The following is a 22,596-nucleotide window of genomic DNA, read 5'->3' on the forward strand; positions in this document are numbered from 1 at the left end:
GTTGTTGAATGTTTATACCAAGAACCTACATGGCATTGAAGATCAGTCTAGTTTGATCTACCAATATGCAGATGATTTTTTGATTATGGTGTTTGATAAAGACTTTAGTGAAGCGGAAAAGAAGCTGCAGAGGAAGGTGAACGCCTTTTGTAACATGTGTAAAGACCTGAATCTGGCTTTTCAGGCAGATAAGTCCCAGCAGGGCAGCAGGAAAAAAGTGAACCTGTCTGTTAATGCAGCTGTGTTTCAACATGTCAAAACGTTAAAGTATCTACACTTGTATTGCGAAGGAAGTCGAATTAAGGAAAAATGTTTTTAAATTCCTCACGCCTGTTAAGGGAGGTTTGGATCCTTCTGTGGCGCTTAATCTATACCGTTCTCTGATCAAATCAAAGTAGGAGTATGTGAGGACCACTGCTGCCCATACACCGATGAGTATAAATAGAAGGATTATGACAACTCAAAATGCCTCACTGAGGAGATGTTTGGGAGTGACGCCCTCTACACCAACTCATGTGATATATGCCCTTGCGAGAGATGTCTGCCGTGGAGCGCAGTTTGTGGCTGACGGCCAAGGAGTTGTTAAGAGTAAAATTCGTGAACCCTGAGTTATACGCAATGGTTGCATGTTTATCACACGTTTCATGAGATTTTTTTGCGACCTCTGTTGTGGACGAAGTATGAAAGCCCAGCAATCTGATGGTGCGGTATTCGATTGTTGGTGGAGGCAAATCCAAGATTTTTCAAAGGACGTATTGCAAAGAGAAAGCGGAGTATAAAGGTGATGGGTTTGTTGTGTTTGCTACTGATGCATCGTTCAAGAGTGCTACATGTGCTGTGTTTAACGTCACGCGGGAACTGCGGATTCTATTTAGAATTCAGAGGAGTGCGTTAAGCCTATTTTCTGAACTAATAGCGTTATATAAGTCAGTGGAGATTGCGTTGGAGGTCGGTTTTTGTGAAATTGTTGTTTTCACGGATAGTTTAAATGCTTGTAAATTGCTTAGTGCCCCTTGTACGAAAAATTACCTTGTTGTCGGAATGCTTCGGAAGCTGAAGCCTTCTCTTATCAGTAAATGTCATTAAAATTATTGAAACTGCTGACTGGCTGGCGAAGTATGCTGCTGATATTAATGTACCAGTTTATTTCGAATACACTTTTGAGGAAGGTTTAAGGCGTATAAAGAAAGAAATATATGATATATGGAACCTTGACTACCAAATAAAGGCTACAGAGAAAGGCAGAACATTTTTTGAGCTGTTCCTCGATATTCCCTCCCGTCCCTGGTTAATTAAAACTGATATGGAGCCAGCGGAGAAAAAATTTTTAATAGATTGTTTACAGGCCACACATGATTGTTGTGTGCCCCAAATATTGCTCACTGAGATCTCGATTCAATTTTTTTGATAAATATAATAAACGTTTAGTTTGCTTCATCCAGGAAGCTAAAATTGATGGATAAGTTTGATCGCTGTATGTATGCTGTTGCATTTTATATCGCTATATTATTGATGATTATGTCTTTCTTTCCACCATTTCATTGCACACTCACCTAAGTACACTTAGATTAAGTACATTTTGGATTAAGTCGACTTATCTGTGATATATGTCCTTTTGGGCGATTGTGATATTTAGATGTTAATCGTTTTTGTTACATTGTTTTAATTTAATAGCAATAGGCACCCTCGACATACAACATCGACGACAACCACAACCTTACAATATCGACGACAACCTCAACCACACTTAAAACTCAATTTGAATGATTCGAAGACACATATTTGGAATTAACAAGAACTTATTGGATGATTTAGCACAACCATAACTCGGTGATTTCGTTTGATTCTGACAGTTGGGACGGCTGCTCCTGTATACAAGCTGGCATATTTGAGACATGTCTCCGCCATCTATACTCAAAGTCCAAACAAAAAGACGAAGGAAGGAAGCTATGGCGTAATGCACGTATATAGATTTTTCGTAATTTTTCATGACTAATGATGACGACAACAACAAAATTTGGAAAATTCAACTTTTTTGAAAATGGATTTTATGTTGCCGGTTACATAAAACCGGATGGAATAAAGATATTTGCATAGTTCTTTTGTGTTCTGTAGAAGAAGTGATACACGTATGTGCACTTTAGAATATAGCCATTAACAATATATTCTTGTCTCTGGAAAAATAGGTGCAAAAGTGGTCGCGAATGCTGATGACGTGGTGGCAATTGCGGTTAAGGGAAAGTTTCCCAGCACTATAACTACGGAAAGTGGTCTGGGTATAAATCCGTGCTTTTCAGCAGGAGATACAAGTTGCCTACAGGAGGAGGAGACAGGTGCCACTCTGTCTCCTTGAGAGGAGAGAATATTCCATTTACAGAAAACGCAAAATTGCTGGGTGTTTTGCTGGACAGGAAATTGAACTTCAAATCCAACATTTTGGAAAGGGCAAGAAAGGATACTCTTGGCCTATACAACTGTAAGAGAGCCATTGACAAAAGCTGGGGGTTTAGATCGCGTGTCATGTATTGGTTATATAATGCAGTTGTCCTATAATGCTACATGGTGTTGCGGTCTGGTAGACGGCTCTTCAAAAGTCCACCTACTGCTCAATACTCAAGCGGATCCCAAGGATGGATTGTTTGTGCATCACAGCCGCACTGAGGACGACACCTTCTGATGCATTGAATTTAATGATACATGTAATGCCTCTGGACATTGTGGCTAGACAAGTAATAGCGACCACTGCCGTGAGGCTAGAGAGATATCACTTTGGTCATGTGGCGGCTACGGACACTGTGTTATCCTTGATACAATGTCCGATGTTCCAGGCAGTGTGGATTACACCCTACCTGAGGCGATTTTTGATACAAAGTACTGTACCAATATTCCCGATAGAAACGACTGTAACTACGATATCCCTGATAATAGAAGGTTCATTTACTTCTATACGGATGGTTCCAAACTAGACGAACAGGTGGGCTCTGGGGTTACTCTAAAGATCTAGAACTAGTCATATCGAAAAGATTACCCGACCACTGCAGTGTGTATCAAGCGAAGATCTTGGCAATTAAGGAAGTGGTGGAATGGCTAAGATATAATGTTATAACGACGATTGGCATAAATATCTTTTCAGTCAGCCAGACATCCATTAAATCCCTGCCGAACTTATTCTGAACACAAAAAATGGCCTAGACTGTCGCAGCTCTCAACGAGATCGCTGAGCAGTTCAAAATTCAGCTGCCGGGCCACAGAGATATCCAAGGGAATTGATGTAAATGAAGATAAATTCCGAATTTAACTAGTGGAGTCACAAACCACTAACTTTACAGCCGTCTGTTAGTGGCAATAGCAGGCCACTGTTAAAAATTTTTACACATATTAAAAATTAAATTAAATCTGAAAAAATCATTTATTCATACAACATTAATTTTCAAGCTCAACAAAAAGCCTTAACAGAATCTGTTTCCCTCTATATCAATAATATGCTCTTATTCCAATATATTCCAAATAATCGTCTAACTATCGAATTTTTCAAAAAAAACTTGGAAAAATTCGCTACAAGACTTGAAAAATCTATTTTGCGTCAACCACTGTGCAAAAATGGAAAAAGTTGATACTTTGAAACCGGTCTCAAACGACAGCTTATGAAGTCTAGTTTTTAATCCATAGGGGCCTATATTCCAAATATTTGTCTAACTATCGAATTTTTCAAAAAAACTTGTAAAAATTCGCTACAAGACTTGAAAAATCTATTTTGCGTCGACCACTGTGCAAAAATGGAAAAAGTTTATATTTCGAAACCGGTCTCAAACGACAGCTTATGAAGTCTAGTTTCTAATCCAAAAGGGCCTATATTCCAAATAATCGTCTAACTATCGATTTTTTCAAAAAAAAAAAAACTTGAAAAAATTCGCTACAAGATTTGAAAAATCTATTTTGCGTCAACCACTGTGCAAAAATGGAAAAAGTTGATATTTCGAAACTGGTCTCAAACGACAGCTTATGAAGTCTAGTTTCTAATCCAAAAGGGCCTATATTCCAAATAATCGTCTAGCTATCGAATTTTTCAAAAAAAACTTGTAAAAATTCGCTACAAGACTTGAAAAATCTTTTTGAAAAAGTTTTTTTGAAAAATTCGATAGTTAGACGATTATTTGGAACATAGGCCCTTTTGGATTAGAAACTGGACTTCATAAGCTGTCGTTTGTGACCGGTTTCAAAGTATCCATTTTTGCACAGTGGTTGACGCAAAATAGATTTTTCAAGTCTTGTAGTGAATTTTTTCTAGTTTTTCTCAAAAATTCGATAGTTAGACGATTATTTGGAATATAGGCCCTTTTGGATTAGAAACTAGACTTCATAAGCTGTCGTTTGAGACCGGTTTCAAAGTATCAACTTTTTCCGTTTTTGCACAGTGGTTGACGCAAAATAGATTTTTGAAGTCTTATAACGAATTTTTTCAAGTTTTTTTGAAAAATTCGATAGTCAGACGATTATTTGAAATATAGGCCCTTTTGGATTAGAAACTAGACTTCATAAGCTGTCGCTTGAGACCGGTTTCGAAATATCAACTTTTTCCGTTTTTGCACAGTGGTTGACGCAAAATAGATTTTTCAAGTCTTGTAGCGAATTTTTACAAGTTTTTTTGAAAAATTCGATAGTTAGACGATTATTTGGAATATAGGTCCTTTTGGATTAGAAACTAGACTTCATAAGCTGTCGTTTGAGACCGGTTTCAAAGTATCAACTTTTTCCGTTTTTGCACAGTGGTTGACGCAAAATAGATTTTTCAAGTCTTGTAGCGAATTTTTTCAAGTTTTTTTGAAAAATTCGATAGTAAGACGATTATTTGGAATATTGTAAGAGCATATTATTGATATAGAGGGAAACAGATTTTGTTAAGGCTTTTTGTTGCGCTTGAAAATTAATTTTGTATGAATAAATGATTTTTTTCAGATTTAGTTTAATTTTTAATATGTGTAAAAATTTTTAACAGTGGCCTGCTATTGTCAGTAACAGACGGCTGTAAAGTCCTCCTCTAGCGACATGTAAGCTAAGTTTTCAGGACCAGGCCCAAAGGACAAGGAATGATAGATGGTCACTGTCAATCGGAAAACATGCTGACGGACTGAAGGTTGCCAGCAACGACTTTTGCAAAAGAAGAAGAGGCTACAGAACACCTTCTGTATGTGTGTCCTGCACTAGCAGTCAGAGGGAGTTCCACTTCAGGTTCTCACTTCTTTGAGAACCTGTCTGATTTAGCAGTGTGAACATTCGCAATTTGTTGGGCTTTTTGAAGCGATCTGGATAGCACTATTTGAAAATCGACTGTTTTAGTATTTTGGCTGTCACGACCTCATTAATGGCTAGGATATGGCGAGACATACCTTAAGTTGTTGGGAACATTTAAAACCTAAAAAAAGTGAAAAAAACACGTGAAACTGTTTTTGCCAGTGAGAAACTTTTAAAATTTAGTAAAAAAATGCCCATATTGGTCTTAAGATAAGAGGGTGGTTTGATGTCAAAATAAGACAAATTAGCGCTTAAAACTTTTTTCAAAATTGAAAGATATGATAATACTTTCAAGGCAAAAGATTGTTTAATATCTTTTTTGAAAAGTTTTGCAAACTTTCGACAAGAAATATATTTCATATTAACAACGATGCCATTTTTAAACATATTGACGATTCTTTTTTTATTTTGTGCATACATTTACTGGCGCCGTTTATAGAGCTCAAAAATTGACGAAGTTATAAAAAGAAACACTGAAAAAATCCAAGTCACAACTTTGCCACCCGGTATCTCACCCTACTGCAACTTTCCTGAAAGTCTATGACATCCTCTACAAATGTCTAAAACATTTTGTAAAACTTGTAGATTTATTTCCATTTTTTTTGCCGTTTGGCCCACTATACTACGCAACAAAACTCAAACTGTTTAATGCGCTTGCCGCACCATCAGATGAACCACGTACAAAGCAATTGGCCGGTCTGTGGTCACCTGTTTAACTGCCCGGCCAGACCCACTCGACTCAGACCCAGATCCCCATGGACGCACCCCATCTTAGTCGCAGAGTTCCTGAGTCTTGACACACAACAGAATCAAGCAGACGAGAGATAGAACACAATAAACTGCTACAACAACAACAACCATCAGATGAATCCGATTCAAAAAAACACAATTCCCCAGAATGCGTGTGAAGGACCAGTGGCAGACGCATTGGACTTACAGTTCTGTTTAATTTGGGAGTAATTTGGCAACCTGCCATCGCAAGAATCCAGAGGAAAGTAATCATGAAGCACAGATGAGATCATTTGCTTATTAATGTTCCTCTTCCCTTTTCGCATCGCACATAAATGTAAAGCGCTCTGTATATTTTTATATTTAAGATTAACGTTCAAATTATTTGTTTTAACATTAAAAAGCATAAACACTTTTATTGGGTGATTGGAATTAACTACCTATGCGCCAAGGTGGCCATAATCATAAATTCACTAAAGTTTGAAATATTTGTTGAATTTCTATAAAAATAATTTTTTTTTTTAGGGGATTCCATACACTCGGATCGGGTCAATCCGGCTGCCATGGGATTGCCCGATTTCTGATGAGCCAAGGCTTTTTCAACGAGTTGTGTGAAATCGATTATGGTGGTTTAGATTCGGCTCAATTATACTTTTAACCTATATACGTAAAAATTAGATCTTTGCTATCGTACTAAATGGTACAAATTCCCTTTTTCCAAAAAGCCCCGAAGAAGCCAATAAATATGCAAAGGCTTTGCCAGTACAGGTACAAATTCGGGTAATGTCGCTTAAGCATATATTATATGAAGCCTTATAGGCTTCACATTACAAAGAATACATATAGAAAAATCAACTCACCAATTCATTAAATTCTATTGAAACGTTTGAGAAATGTCCTGAAGGCCAAGATTTCAAACGCCATCTAAGTGTTAATTTTTTTTCAGGTTGGAGTTCGTCAAAAATACCGTGAACATTTCCGCCATACAGTTGAAACCTAAAATAAAATTTGTATTAGAGTTAAGTGGAATTTTATTTATTTACTTATTTTATTTAAGTCTCGGAAAAACAGTGTCGCTCATTTGAAAAATTGACCAAATTGTTAATCATTCAAAGTTGGTTTTACGTATTCGAGAAACACTTTTTACCGAGTTCGTTTCGAACTCGGGCAGAATCTCTTCAAAAGTTTCCGATACCGATTCCAATTTACATGCAAAACCGCAACACCGACTCTGAAAGTTTGTCAGGGGAAATTTGGAATGATCCTTTGGATTTGTCTGACGAATTCACAAGAAAAACCTAAGGGAATTTTTGACTTCAATCAGAAATTTCGAATGTTTTATTAGATTTTCGTAGTATATTCGGACAAAATTCTTAAAAGAACATTCGAAAATGATGAGAAACTCGAGTGATTGATCCTAAATTCTGAACAGTTTCAGACGTTGGTTCCAAAAATCTGATCATTTTCAAATTTTTTGTGAGAAAATTTTCCGAAATGATTACAGTGATCTAAAAACACACCCAATGAAATATGTAACTGTGTCATTATTTTAGTAGGTTTGATAAGAAAATAGCCTGACAGTCTCTAAACTTTCGAACAATTTGTTCCAATATTTTTCGAACTTTATCTAGAAAAATCTTAGAGTATTCTGAGTAATTTTGAATGTATGTATGATATTTTTTTCATATTTATTTATTTTGTATTCTCATACAACAAGATAACAAAGAACTTATAATTAAATTATGCAAGATATTATCGAAATTATTATTATTACAAGTTTATGTTTAACATTAACAAGTAAAAGCGTGCTAAGTTCGGCCGGGCTGTATTTATCCTCCAACAAACATCGCATTTGTCATGTTTCTTGCCCGGTATCTCTTTATAACGGATAAGAATTGAAAATTTTATTTTAAAATTGAGATATATTTTCAGGCTTATTCACGCAGAATTAAAACATTATATAAACCGAAAATAGGTAAAATATGTTTTTTTCCTATTCACAAACAATAAAAGCCTATTTTTCCTTTGATTAACCAATTTTAAATTTGAAAAAGATATTATTGGTGTCACTCTTGTTTAACACCATAATAAAATGACATTTTTCCGTCTACGAGCATGACCAAAGCGATGGTCACTGATGTCATTCTCTTTACTTCGAAAGGGGGTTTTGGAATATGGGAAGTATTTCGAATACAACCCTATTATATTCTTTTCTATTGACCTGTTATATTTTCTTCTATTGACGTTGACGTTTGTCTTATTTTCCTTTTGTACTTGTTTTGTTAAATTTTTGTAGGTTAATCAAGTAGCCGTTGAGTGGAGCGAACGTGTTTCCATTTCGCTTCTTAAAGAAAAATGTCCGTATCTCGGAATAAATCTCGTAGTTGTTACTCCGAGATACGGACATTTTTTATGTATCCGTATCTCGGAATAGGTACTACCTACTACGAAAAAATGTTAAAGCCTTTTGGAGTGAGCTAGAAATGGACTCCAAAGACTCAACATCTGCGGTGGTGGCGTCAGACCGCAACATGTTGTCCTCCCCTCCTATAGGTGTGGGTGCCTTGGCACCTGTAGTCGAGGGTAATTGTTGAAGCGCACAACTAGTCGTCAGACTAATTAATGAGAAAGAGACGGATAAACCAGAGGGATGCACAGTTCGTCCCCAGCCTTTAAGTAAAGGTGGTGTTTCTCACTCGGATTCAGACAGCGACTGTGTCAATCGCAGTCGAATCGAGAGATGAGGGCATCGGGATGACAGCAGAAGTGAGCGATGGCTGCTAAGCTCACAAGCAGACCGAGAAAGCGATCCGGTGCACTTCGAAGTAGACAGAGGAGTTTGTACCGGCAGCGTAATTGGGCGAAAGTGCAGGATGCTGGAAGCGATTGAACTGACATTCCCACCACTTCTACGGAAGCTGGAAAAAGGATCAGATCTCCCGAAGTGCATAACACTGCTAAAATATTGAAGCAAACCCATGGCAGCCGGTTGTACGTACCGGATGGCCTCCATCGGCTAGGGCTGCCGCCTCGGTGTACAACACACTGCTACAACAACAACCAATTACGGAAGAAGAAAAAGAGCTTCCCGGTTTCAAGTACTCAGGGAAAATCAACCAGCCATCCCGCAATGGAGACTCCAGACAATGTCATCTGGTAGACAAAACTGGAACAGGAACGAAGGAAGCGCGCACGGCTGTTGAGTCTTCATGGAGGACTGTGACTTCCAAAAGGAGGCCACAGCCATGAAGGGGAAGATGGTCGCTGAGAATGGTATGGAGCCGCCCTATTAAACCAGAGTGGCAAGGAAGCATAACAGAGATGAGCATTATGCAGTCATCAAAATCGGCATCCGGTAGGATTCCACCAGATCATCGGTCCCAAGTGGAGGATCTGGTTAACGATTGGATTTTTGAACATGATGAGCTGCGAGTTAAGAGGAGACATCTTTACGCTGCGCTTTGTGTCGGTTAAATATATTGATACCGTCAAACAGCTCGTCAGAGGTATTCGCGCTCCCTGGGAGGGGACAAAGCTCGACCTGGTGAGAAAGATGGACATCGCCCAGCTCACAAAGGCTACGGTCTTCATCAGGGGATAGGGCAGTAAATTTGCGACGGAACGCATGTTGGGATTCTTGGGGAAGCAAAACGAAGGTTTGGTCGCAGCGAAGTGGGAGGTCTTCCACAGGGAGGAGAAATAGGAAGGAACTCTCTTTGTGGTTGACATTGATCCAGTCTCCGTGACAAGTTTGACTAAGACTAAAGGCATGGCGCACTACGGTAGCAAAGCTGTCTTTTTCGAGATTGGAAAACTAGGATAGGCAGAAATTTTCATTTGCGACATCAGGCCGTGCAGTGGCAGGTGACTCAACACCGCCCAACAAACAGGGGGTCGACAACGAGACAATCACGGCACGACTCAATATTGGAAATACTAGGAGAAGCAATGATCCTAATACTTAAATGTAAGGCAGTGAAGTGGCGAGAGATCTAACACAGCCTAACAAACAGGAACCCGATGACGGACCCATCACCGATTCGGAATACTGGGATAGGTAAAGATCCTAGTATTGAAACATTAGGCAGCGCAGCAACAGGAGACTTATTGCAACGCAACGAACAGGGAGCCGATGATGGTATCATCACCTACTTCCAAGAAGCCCATTTACTTAAGATTTGGAAGGCTAAGATAGACAAAGATCCTAGTATTGAAACATCAGGCAGTACAGGGAATGGAAACCCAATAAAGCTTAACGAACAATGACCCGACGATTGAACAATTGCCGACTTTATAAAAAGCCGGAAGACTATACTAGGCAAGGAAGCTAAAACGATGACATCAGGCACTGCTGCGACAGGAAAGTCAATGCAGTCTAAAGAACAGGGAGCAGACGATGAGATTATCAATTACTCCCAAGATGCCCATTTACTGGAGGACCAATGATTGAGGTAATTCAGATAAACCTTCACCGGAGCGAGATTGCTACACACGCTCTGATGGGGAAAATCAGGGCAAGATTCATATTGCCTTAATTCAGGAGCCATGGACGACCCGGAATAAAGTTTCTGGACTGACATATACGAGCCACCAATTATTCTATGCTAACACTGGTACTCGGCCGAGGACCTACGTTATGTGTCATAAAAAAATTAATTATATATTTTCCCCAGATTTGTTAATGTCGGATGCAAACGTGGTGAGACAGGGAGAAGGTGGAGCATACCTGGCATCACTTTATTTGTCTTTCGACACTCCGACACCGCCACCCACGTCGTAGCTGCAACGACTGGTGAGGAAAGCAAAACAGACAGGAAACGATGTACAGTAGGGTGCGATGCGTGTAGGGTGTACTAATAGGGTGCAACGGCTGGTGAGGAAAGCAAAACAGACAGGAAACGATGTACTAATGTGCGATGCGAACCCACATTTCGTGGGGTAGTACCAACACTAATAAGCGGAGCCAAGCCCTGTCAGAGTTCTTGAATACTAACGAACTAATAACACCGCTACCTTTGTTTAGTATTAGGGAGTAGGTGTTGTGACGATATGTTCAGAAAATCTAATCGATAAGGCTCTTTCTCTGACCATCGCTACATTAGGTTCAGAATAGCACGGCCAGCGCCGAACCCGATAAGCTTCCGGAATAAGTTGAAGACCAACTGAACAAAATTCGAAAGGCTACTCAGAATAAGACTTGGGCAAGATAATTTAGATTGCCCAAGTATAGAAGACATTGACGAAAATGTCAACAGGATTACAATTGCACTGGTGGATGGTTCGAAGATAGTTGTCCTCTTCGGGAAAGGAAATCAGCCCAAGAAAAACTCTGGATGAACGGGGAGATTCGCAATATTGGGAAAGTGGTCAGCAGAATTTTTAACAGAGCACGTCGTAAAAAGACGGAAGTTTATTGGGATGTGTATTACATACGGCTCAAGGAATGCAATAAGATTACCAGAGCGGCAAAACGTGCCTCCTGGAAGCTTTTCTGCGAACAGGTCGATAACGTTAATGACGCCGCCAAGATAAAAAAGTTTCTCTCAAAAACCCATGTCCAAACTGAAACTTTAGTAGACGATAAGGGAGTGAGAGCAGAGATAACGGAGGACATGTTGAGGCTTTTGGTGAAAACCCATTTTCCACAGGATATGACGGGACTCACAGAGACAAAGGAATCTTGAAATAATGACATTGATCGAAGGTTTATAATTACGGAATTTGTGGTGAAGGAATTCTTATGGAGCTTCAAACCGTTACGACAGAGAGAGGCAGACTATCTGGCGCCTCATCTGACCAATATTTTCACAGCGTGCCTAGGACTTGCATATACTCCGAAAGCCTGGCAGAAGGCAAGGGTGGTGTTTATACCCAAGCTCGGCAAGGCAAGATATGCGATACCAAAGGCCTAGACTCATAAGCCTTACATGCTTTCTACTAAAAACCATGGAACGCATTGGTGACACCATGATAAAGAGTAGTACATCTAGCGAAATGCTCAAATACAAATAGCATGCTTATGACAAGGGAAGGTCGGTGGAGAATTCCCTGCGCGAGTTTGTGCATAAAATAGTAGAATCCTTCGCCAAAACGTACACCCTGGCGGTATGCATTGACATCGAAGGGGCTTTTAACAATGTGCGGACCGACACATTGATCCAATCCTTAGACCAGTACCGGGTAGACCCGGTCCTTAGAGACTGGATAAACTATATACTAAGGAACAGGTGGATAAATTGTGTGTCGCATGGCATAAATATAAGGGAGAAAGTGGCACAGGGCACGCCACAGAGGGGCATTTTATCGCCACTCCTATGGGTGACCACCATCAATGACCTATTACGGATGCTGATTGAAGAGGGATTTGACCCGTCTTTTACACAGACGATGTTATAATACTTCTAAGGGGTAAGGATCCGAACGAGCTATGCAGAAGGGCCGAAAGGGTATTGCATATGACATATGACTGGGCTAGACCCAAGGTCTCAATGTTAACCCAGAAGACTGAAATATGCCTGTTCACGAGGAAGACGAAGGTGGGCCAATTTAACGCACCACGTTTCCTCAATAAGACGATTTCCATATCTGACAAGGTCAAATACTTAGGCGTGATCTTGGACAGGAAACTGAATTGAAAGTGTCACGTTCAGGAGCGTACTGAGAAGGCTCACAGGTGTTGGACACTATGTAGACGGGCCGTTGGCTCGAAATAAGGCCGGAATCCGAGGATAGTAAATTGGTTCGGTGGACTGCTATGGAGAAAAAGTGCAACATAGGGACCATACAACAGGTTCAGAGAACATGTTGTCTTGGCAAAGGCGGAGCGATGAGGACCACGCCCACTTGGGTTCTGGAGACTATTCTAGATATCCAACACATTGACATACAGATTAAGTGTGAGGCAGCCACTGCGGCTATGGGACTTAAGGCTATGGCACACTGTTGGATTGACGGAACCCTAGTATTTCCATCTGGAAGACAATGTTACACGGAGGGATCAAAGATAGAAGACAGAGTGGGCCTGGGGGTCTACATTGAGAACACAGGGACTGAGATCTGTTTTAGTCTGCCTGACCATAATATGGTCATGCAGGCGGAGATCCGTGTGATCAAGGAATGCGTGAAGTGGTGTGGTGCTAACGTGAGGACGTCGAGTGTGAACATTTTTACCGACAGTAAAATTGCCATAAGGGCAATAACAACCAGGGCGGTAAGGTCACGAACAGTCTTGCAGTGTAAGGAGATTAACAACGCCTTCTCTGAGGATGGGAAAATCTGCATCGTTTGGGTGCCGGGCCATAACGGAGTAAGGGAAAATGAAAGGGCAGACGATTTGGCGGTGCAGGCCAGAGGACTGCCCTCAATAAACTTGGTTAACCCGAAGCTTTTCAGGTCGACGCAGTCCGAGTAAGCGAGTGGGCGACGAATTCGCATGCAATATTGTGGAACAGCGAAACGGTCGGTATACGGCTAAAATCCTATCGCGGGATCCAGATCATAAGAAGACGGGGCTATTACTGAAAAGAAGCAAGAAGGAGGTCAGTATAGCTATTGGTATTATAACGGGACACATAGGACTACGAGCTCACTGATGTAAAATCGGTGCGGCAAGTGATAGCATGTGTAGGGCATGCGGGAAGATGATGAGACGTTGGAGCATTTCCTTTGTCATTGCCCGACTTTCGCGTCCAACAGATACCGGTACTTAGGTGGAGACACAATATCAGACATGAACCAACTTAGGGGAGTCGTATTGAAATCAATTAAGGATTTTTTAAGTAGCACGGAATTCCTAACTTAAAATTCCGCTTATCTTGATGAATATCTACATTCACCATCCGACTCTTTAAGGAAAAGAAAAAAAACCCATTGATGTTAATAACATCGTCTCAACTAAATCTACAACTTCAGTTCCTTCTATCAACATGGCTGAAGCACCTGGAGCCGCCGTAAATAGCGCTTCTACACATTTTCAGTTTCCAACTGCAAACCTCATCTCAAATGGTAAGGATGCAGTGAAAACAATCACTTCTAAATCCAATATATTCTCCTGCTACGTAACCTGGGACAATACCATCTTCAACTCCCGGAACATCTAACTTTAATGGACATCTAAAAAGTCTTGTACCGAAAGACTATTTTTGCTTCGCGTTTCGCTGGTGAAAGATCATCTGATGAAATCATATCGTAAGTAAAATGGAAACTGAACAAAAATATTGATGTCGAAGTTATAAAATTTCAATTTGCTGAGAAGCGTAGAAGACCCCATTTAAAATATTGGTACCGGAAGATGTTTTTGAATACAAGGTAAACTTTGCTCGATGGCTTTTCGATGTGACCGTTATAGTAAGTCAAAAACAAACTGGAGGAAGAGTTTTGATCACAATGTTATTATTGAAACTTTGCTTAATTATGGAATGTTTCAAGTGAATCGTACATTCAATACTCAGAACAAATTAATAGAGCTCAATTTCGTTAATCAGCCTCATGATGTTTGCATAAATTCTTGTAATCCTCTAGTGTTACCAGAAGACAAGTTTCACCCAACTATTTATACAAAAATATTTATTCCATCTCTTTACAAACTTAAGAGGCAAGTGGTCAAGTCGATAGAGCCTACTTATTTCCTAAAACAGATTATGTAAAATTGAATAGTCGTTTATCCAATATCGTTTGGGAGGATGTATTAAAATCTAATAATCTTAATGAGGTGTTGCGTAATTTTTATGATACACTATTTACATGTTTTTCCTTGGAATACTCCAAAACTTGCCAAACTTAAAAATAGAAAAAAACAAGTTGTTTAATATAAAATGTCTGGTTCTTCTATGGATTTTTCCATGCATCCAATTTCTATGTCGGAATATAATACAGAAAATAATATTGCCTACCGTATTATTTATGCTCCATGAAGCAACAAGTGAAATCAAATCCAAAAAAAAAATTATAAATTTGTTAATACTAACTCCTTTAAAGCCGAAAGAAATAGAGAAATTTGTAAAATGTTTGTAAACTTTTTTGTCTCGACTTATTCTGATAAAATGTATGATATCAACTCTGAATATTTGTACGAGATTAATTATAACTCGAATAACTAAATTGCAAATTTTGCCCATGAACATTCCACTAAGGTACAGAGGCAAATTTCTCACATATCAATGAGTGCAGTCCGATTCAAGTTTAAGCTCAATGATAAGGGGCCTCTTTTTTATAGCCGACCTCTTTTGAGACAAGTTTTACATGGGATAGTACCTCACAAATGTCGCCAGCATTAGGAGGGGAAACTCACCGCTGAAAATTGTTTCTGATGGTCACGCCAGGATTCGAACCCAGGCATTCAGCGTCATAGGCGGACATCCTAACCACTGCGCTACGGTGGCCTCCTCTATAACTATTGATATCGTTTCTGAGAACTTGAAATCTCCAAAATGCTCTTTTAAACCAGACCCTGATGGGGTACCTGTTAGTGTACTTAATTTTGCGCAGATCACCTTAAAAGATCTCAAAAGATCTATAAAATTAGGCCTTGTACCTGAACTATGGAAGAAATCCTATATTATTCCCCTATTTAAATCTGGAAGTAGGTTCGATGAATCAAATTATAGAGGCATTGCAAGGTTAAGTACTATACCAAGACTTCTTGAAAAGATTATGACTGATAACATCTCCCATCAAGTTGTTTCAATTTATTCAGATGCGCAACACGGGTTTCGCAAAGCTCGAATAACTGTTACAAATGTTTTACACTTAGTAACTCTTGTCAATGATGGATTAAGGCAGAGGAAACAGACTGATGCTATATATATCGACTTTAGTAAGGCGTTCGATAAAGTCAATCATGGCATACGTTTGTTAAAGCTCGCTAAAATCGGGGTTTCTCCTGTATTATTAAATTGGGTTAATTCTTACTTATCAGGGCGTTTTCAGAATGTACACTTCGGCGATTCTTTATCTAAGCCGATTATTGTGAAATCCGGTGTTCCACAGGGCAGTCATCTGGGTCCAATTCTTTTTAATCTGTTTATAAATGATTTACCTTGTCTTATTAAAAATTCTTCAATCTTAATGTATGTATGCTGATGACGTCAACATTTTCAAATCGCTCTGTGTTCCTTCTGAGCAGGATTTGTTACAACTCGATCTTGATAACTTTTGTTTGTGGTGTAATGTAAATTTAATGGAACTAAATATCTCGAAATGTAAATTAATGTCTTTCTATAGAACGCAACACTCGTCAAAAAGTTATCATCTTAACGGTCGTGATATTGACACAGAATAAACTTTTCTAGATCTTGGCATCCTCTTAGATCGTAAATTGAATTTTAGAGAACATGTTTCTATGATGGTGAATAAATCTTTTAGTTCTCTTGAATTTATGAAAATATGGAGTAAAGAATTTTATGATCCTTCAGTCACTAAGAACTTGTATATTTCTCTTGTCCAAAGTACACTTGAATATGGATCCGTTATTTGGTATCCGTTTTATAATATTCACAGAAATAAATTGAGTCAGTACAGTTCGTAATCGGTGGAATTATTAAACACTTCCTTCCTATACGTTTAGATTAAATTAACTAACTTAAATTATTAACGCTCACTACTCTCAGTAGCCGCAGGAAAATGTTGAACATCATTTTCATCTTAAATGTTTTACACGGGAATTTAAAGTCTTAATATTACCGTTCCTTCAAGACCAACGAGAAATTTTCAGCTGCTTAATAATGATCCTCTTTGTCGTATTTGTTTCGATTTTAATAAATATTATCATCTTTTTGATCTTATTGAAGATAGATACTCATTAAAAAGAATAATAATACTATACTTAAATCCTAGTTAAATATCAATGTTGTTTGAATATATGTATATTTATGTTAGTCTGTAAGCATATACATATATATATATCAAATATATATATAAGTATCAAATGCTACCAAATATATGTATATATATATATATATATATATATATATATATATATATATATATATATATATATATATATATATATATATATATATATATATATATATATATATCAAATATATATATAAGTATCAAATGCTACCAAAATATACGGAATTTTAATGGAACATTTAGACAAAACAATACAAATACATATATACCCATAATATATTTCATAGTTTTAACTACATGACACATTTCAGACCTCAAGCTCCATCTGAGGAAAAACAAATTTCAACGAAATGTTACCCCTTTCCGTTCGCGGAGGGCAAATATGTAGCATTTCGTACTTTTTGATACTTTTTAGTACCTAAACGCACGAATATCACCAAATCCTCTGGCAAATATGTACCATTTCGTACTTTTTGATACTTTTTAGTATATATATATATATATATATATGTATATATATATATATATATATATATATATACAGCGGTCAAAAAAAGTATTCATCATTAGCAAAATTGATAATAAATTCACTTATTTTGGGTAATTGAAGAAAATTTAAAGTAAACAAATAATGCAGTTTTATGCAATAGTTTATTTTTCGTAATATGTTTTAAAATAAATTCAAAAAATAAATTTAATTAGCGCAAAAAATGCAATTTTATATAATAACACCAAAAACAGAATAAAAAAAGTATTCATCATTGATGTGCTATCATCAAAGTCAAATTCAAATATTATTTGGGAATCCCCCTTTTCTGTTTTATTTAGTAAAGGAGGCTTTGCCCTTGACAGCAAATATTTAATTTCATTGAAAATATAGTTTTTGTCAAAATGGGTCGTAAGCAAAACGAGGTTTCTGATGAGGTAAAAGTTTTGATAATAAAACACAATAGGAATGGTTTAACTCAAAAAACTATCAGTGAAATATTAAATAGACCACGATCTACTATATAATCCATCATCAGAAAGTGGACAGAAACGAAAACTGTTGACAATAAACCAAGATCTGGTCGACCAAAAGCACTTTCAGTTGGAGATGTGCGTTGGCTTGTGCGGCAAGTTCAGAAAACTCCGAAGACAAATGCGACCATTCTTCGTAAAAACACTATGGAATATTTAGGGAAGGAAGTTACTACACAAACAATTCGAAATACACTCAAAAGGCATAGTTACAGAGGAAGAACTGCACGTAAGAAGCCCTTTATAAATAAAATAAACCGAGTGAAAAGGCTAAACTTCGCAAAAATGTATGTAAAACAGCCCGAATCATTTTGGAAAACAGTCATTTTTGCAGACGAGAGCAAGTTTAATCTTTTTGGGTGCGATGGAAAGGTCATAGTGTACAGAAAACCAAATACAGAGCTTGAAGAACGAAACACAGTTGCTACTGTAAAACATGGTGGAGGTGGTTTAATGGTTTGGGGGTGTATGGCGGCTTCAGGAGCGGGAAATCTTGAAATTATTAATGGAGTAATGGATCATAAGTATTACATTGACATTTTAAAGAGGAATTTAAAAGATAGTGCTGTAATGCTTGGGCTTGGTAATAACTTTCAATATTATCAAGATAATGACCCCAAACATTCTGCTTTAAATACCAAGATGTGGATGCTGTATAACTGCCCCAAAGTCATTAAAACTCCTCCTCAAAGTCCCGACTTGAACCCAATTGAACATCTTTGGGAACATCTCGAACGCAAATTGAGAACGCGCAATTTTTCGAGCAAGAGTCAAATGCAACAGGTGATAATGGAGGAATGGACTAATATAGACCAAAATATAACCGCTAAATTAGTCCAATCGATGTCAAACCGTTTAAAAGAAGTTATAAGACGCGGTGGTCGAATAACAAAGTATTAATTTTTTTAAATTATGTTATTTATTTTTTTTGTTTTTTTGCAATGATGAATACTTTTTTTGTTTAATTTTTTGTGTTCAGCTGTAAAATGGCCCTTTTTGTTCCAATAAATACTATTTTTTTCTTTAAAAACAATGAAATTGTGTACATATATATCACACAAGCACTACTGCATCATTAGTTTAATATGTTTTTATTCCAATTGTCTTTTGTAGACTTATTAAAAAAAAAAACATTGAATGATGAATACTTTTTTTGACCGCTGTATGTATCTATAAACTTATGAATAAAAAAAGTAGGAAATATATGATGGGTGACTAAATAATCAATTCACAACTCATACATCTTGGTACTTTCTGTGCAGATGCAGCTAGAGGTCTAAAATTTGAAATGTAGGCTCAAACGACTAAAGCTAGAATCATGAAATTTTGCACGAATGTTGGTCTTGTTGGGTCATAGGCACGGGATAAGGCTGGAGGATTTGGTGATATTCGTGCGTTTAGGTACTAAAAAGTATCAAAAAGTACGAAATGGTACATATTTGCCCTCCGCGAACGGAAAGAGGTAACATTTCGTTGAAATTTGTTTTTCCTCAGATGGAGCTTGAGGTCTGAAATGTGTCATGTAGTTAAAACTATGAAATATATTATGGGTATATATGTATTTGTATTGTTTTGTCTAAATGTTCCATTAAAATTCCGTATATTTTGGTAGCATTTGATACTTTCTGTTCAGATGGAGCTAGAGATTTGAAAGTTGGCATGTAGGTGCAACTGTTAAATAAATGATGGATGGCCACATTATCTATTCACCATTCGCACATTTTGGCACCATTTGGTACTTTCTTCATAGATGGAGTTAGAGGTCTAAAATTTGGCGTATTGGAACAACAAAGAAATATATCACTGTTGACTATTAAAAATTCATACATTTTGGTGCAAAAATTGGTACCATTTGGTACTTTTTTTTACAGATGGAGGTCTAGAGGTCTGCAATTTGGCATGCAGGTACAACTAGCAGAAATCTGATGGGTGACTAAATAATCTATTCACAACTTGTACATTTTGGTACCAGTTGGTACTTTCTTTATAGATGGAGCTCGAGGTCTGAAATTTAACATGTAGGTACAAGAAAGAATTATATAATGGGTGACAAAATGATCCTTTCAAAATTAGTACATGTCGGTACTAAAAAGTGCATAATATTGGATTGCCCAAAAAGTAATTGTGGATTTTTCATATATATATATATATATATATATATATATATATATATATATATATATATATATATATATATATATATATATATATATATATATATATATATATATATATATATATATATATATATATATATATATATATATATATATATATATATATATATATATATATATATATATACATGTATATACATACATATTTTTTTCAATTCACTCCGTTAAGAAAGTACTATTTTGTACGTTAGAGTACCTAAACATACGAATAAAAATTATATATTTTTTCTTTCAAGGTACCAATTACACCACATTTAGTACATTACCTTACACTTGTCGAATTTTTTTCAACAATCGGCAAATTTTTGTCAAATTGTGCGCGAAGAATATCTATTTCGTACTATTGGTTTGCCCAAAAAGTTATTGCGGATTTTTTAAAAGAAAGTAAATGCATTTTCAATAAAACTTAGAATAAACTTTAATCAAATATACTTTTTTTACACTTTTTTTCTAAAGCAAGCTTAAAGTAACTGCTGATAACTGACAGAAGAAAGAATGCAATTACAGAGTCACAAGCTGTGAAAAAATTTGTCAACGCCGACTATATGAAAAATCCACAATTACTTTTTGGGCAATCCAATATTATGCACTTTTTAGTACCGACATGTACTAATTTTGAAAGGATCATTTTGTCACCCATTATATAATTCTTTCTTGTACCTACATGTTAAATTTCAGACCTCGAGCTCCATCTATAAAGAAAGTACCAACTGGTACCAAAATGTACAAGTTGTGAATAGATTATTTAGTCACCCATCAGATTTCTGCTAGTTGTACCTGCATGCCAAATTGCAGACCTCTAGACCTCCATCTGTAAAAAAAGTACCAAATGGTACCAATTTTTGCACCAAAATGTATGAATTTTTAATAGTCAACAGTGATATATTTCTTTGTTGTTCCAATACGCCAAATTTTAGACCTCTAACTCCATCTATGAAGAAAGTACCAAATGGTGCCAAAATGTGCGAATGGTGAATAGATAATGTGGCCATCCATCATTTATTTAACAGTTGCACCTACATGCCAACTTTCAAATCTCTAGCTCCATCTGAACAGAAAGTATCAAATGCTACCAAAATATACGGAATTTTAATGGAACATTTAGACAAAACAATACAAATACATACATATATACCCATAATATATTTCATAGTTTTAACTACATGACACATTTCAGACCTCAAGCTCCATCTGAGGAAAAACAAATTTCAACGAAATGTTACCCCTTTCCGTTCGCGGAGGGCAAATATGTACCATTTCGTACTTTTTGATACTTTTTAGTACCTAAACGCACGAATATCACCAAATCCTCCAGCCTTATCCCGTGCCTATGACCCAACAAGACCAACATTCGTGCAAAATTTCATGATTCTAGCTTTAGTCGTTTGAGCCTACATTTCAAATTTTAGACCTCTAGCTGCATCTGCACAGAAAGTACCAAGATGTATGAGTTGTGAATTGATTATTTAGTCACCCATCATATATTTCCTACTTTTTTTATTCATAAGTTTATAGATACATACAGCGGTCAAAAAAAGTATTCATCATTCAATGTTTTTTTTTTTTAATAAGTCTACAAAAGACAATTGGAATAAAAACATATTAAACTAATGATGCAGTAGTGCTTGTGTGATATATATGTACACAATTTCATTGTTTTTAAAGAAAAAAATAGTATTTATTGGAACAAAAAGGGCCATTTTACAGCTGAACACAAAAAATTAAACAAAAAAAGTATTCATCATTGCAAAAAAACAAAAAAAATATATAACATAATTTAAAAAAATTAATACTTTGTTATTCGACCACCGCGTCTTATAACTTCTTTTAAACGGTTTGACATCGATTGGACTAATTTAGCGGTTATATTTTGGTCTATATTAGTCCATTCCTCCATTATCACCTGTTGCATTTGACTCTTGCTCGAAAAATTGCGCGTTCTCAATTTGCGTTCGAGATGTTCCCAAAGATGTTCAATTGGGTTCAAGTCGGGACTTTGAGGAGGAGTTTTAATGACTTTGGGGCAGTTATACAGCATCCACATCTTGGTATTTAAAGCAGAATGTTTGGGGTCATTATCTTGATAATATTGAAAGTTATTACCAAGCCCAAGTTTTACAGCACTATCTTTTAAATTCCTCTTTAAAATGTCAATGTAATACTTATGATCCATTACTCCATTAATAATTTCAAGATTTCCCGCTCCTGAAGCCGCCATACACCCCCAAACCATTAAACCACCTCCACCATGTTTTACAGTAGCAACTGTGTTTCGTTCTTCAAGCTCTGTATTTGGTTTTCTGTACACTATGACCTTTCCATCGCACCCAAAAAGATTAAACTTGCTCTCGTCTGCAAAAATGACTGTTTTCCAAAATGATTCGGGCTGTTTTACATACATTTTTGCGAAGTTTAGCCTTTTCACTCGGTTTATTTTATTTATAAAGGGCTTCTTACGTGCAGTTCTTCCTCTGTAACTATGCCTTTTGAGTGTATTTCGAATTGTTTGTGTAGTAACTTCCTT

General features: G+C 36.9%; 1 protein-coding gene across 2 annotated transcripts in view; it reads right to left on the reverse strand.

Moving 5' to 3' along the window:
- Positions 1-22,596, reverse strand: part of LOC106094109 (activator of 90 kDa heat shock protein ATPase homolog 1) — a 112,016-nt gene that overhangs the window by 39,717 nt on the left and 49,703 nt on the right. For both annotated transcript variants that reach the window (XM_059369506.1, XM_059369508.1), the window contains exon 3: positions 6,882-7,017. In XM_059369506.1, coding sequence (XP_059225489.1) covers positions 6,882-7,017 — 136 coding nt within the window. The remainder of the gene's footprint in view (positions 1-6,881; positions 7,018-22,596) is intronic.

The sequence above is a fragment of the Stomoxys calcitrans genome, chromosome 5 (genome assembly GCF_963082655.1).
Source record: "Stomoxys calcitrans chromosome 5, idStoCalc2.1, whole genome shotgun sequence".
Lineage (NCBI taxonomy): Eukaryota > Metazoa > Arthropoda > Insecta > Diptera > Muscidae > Stomoxys > Stomoxys calcitrans.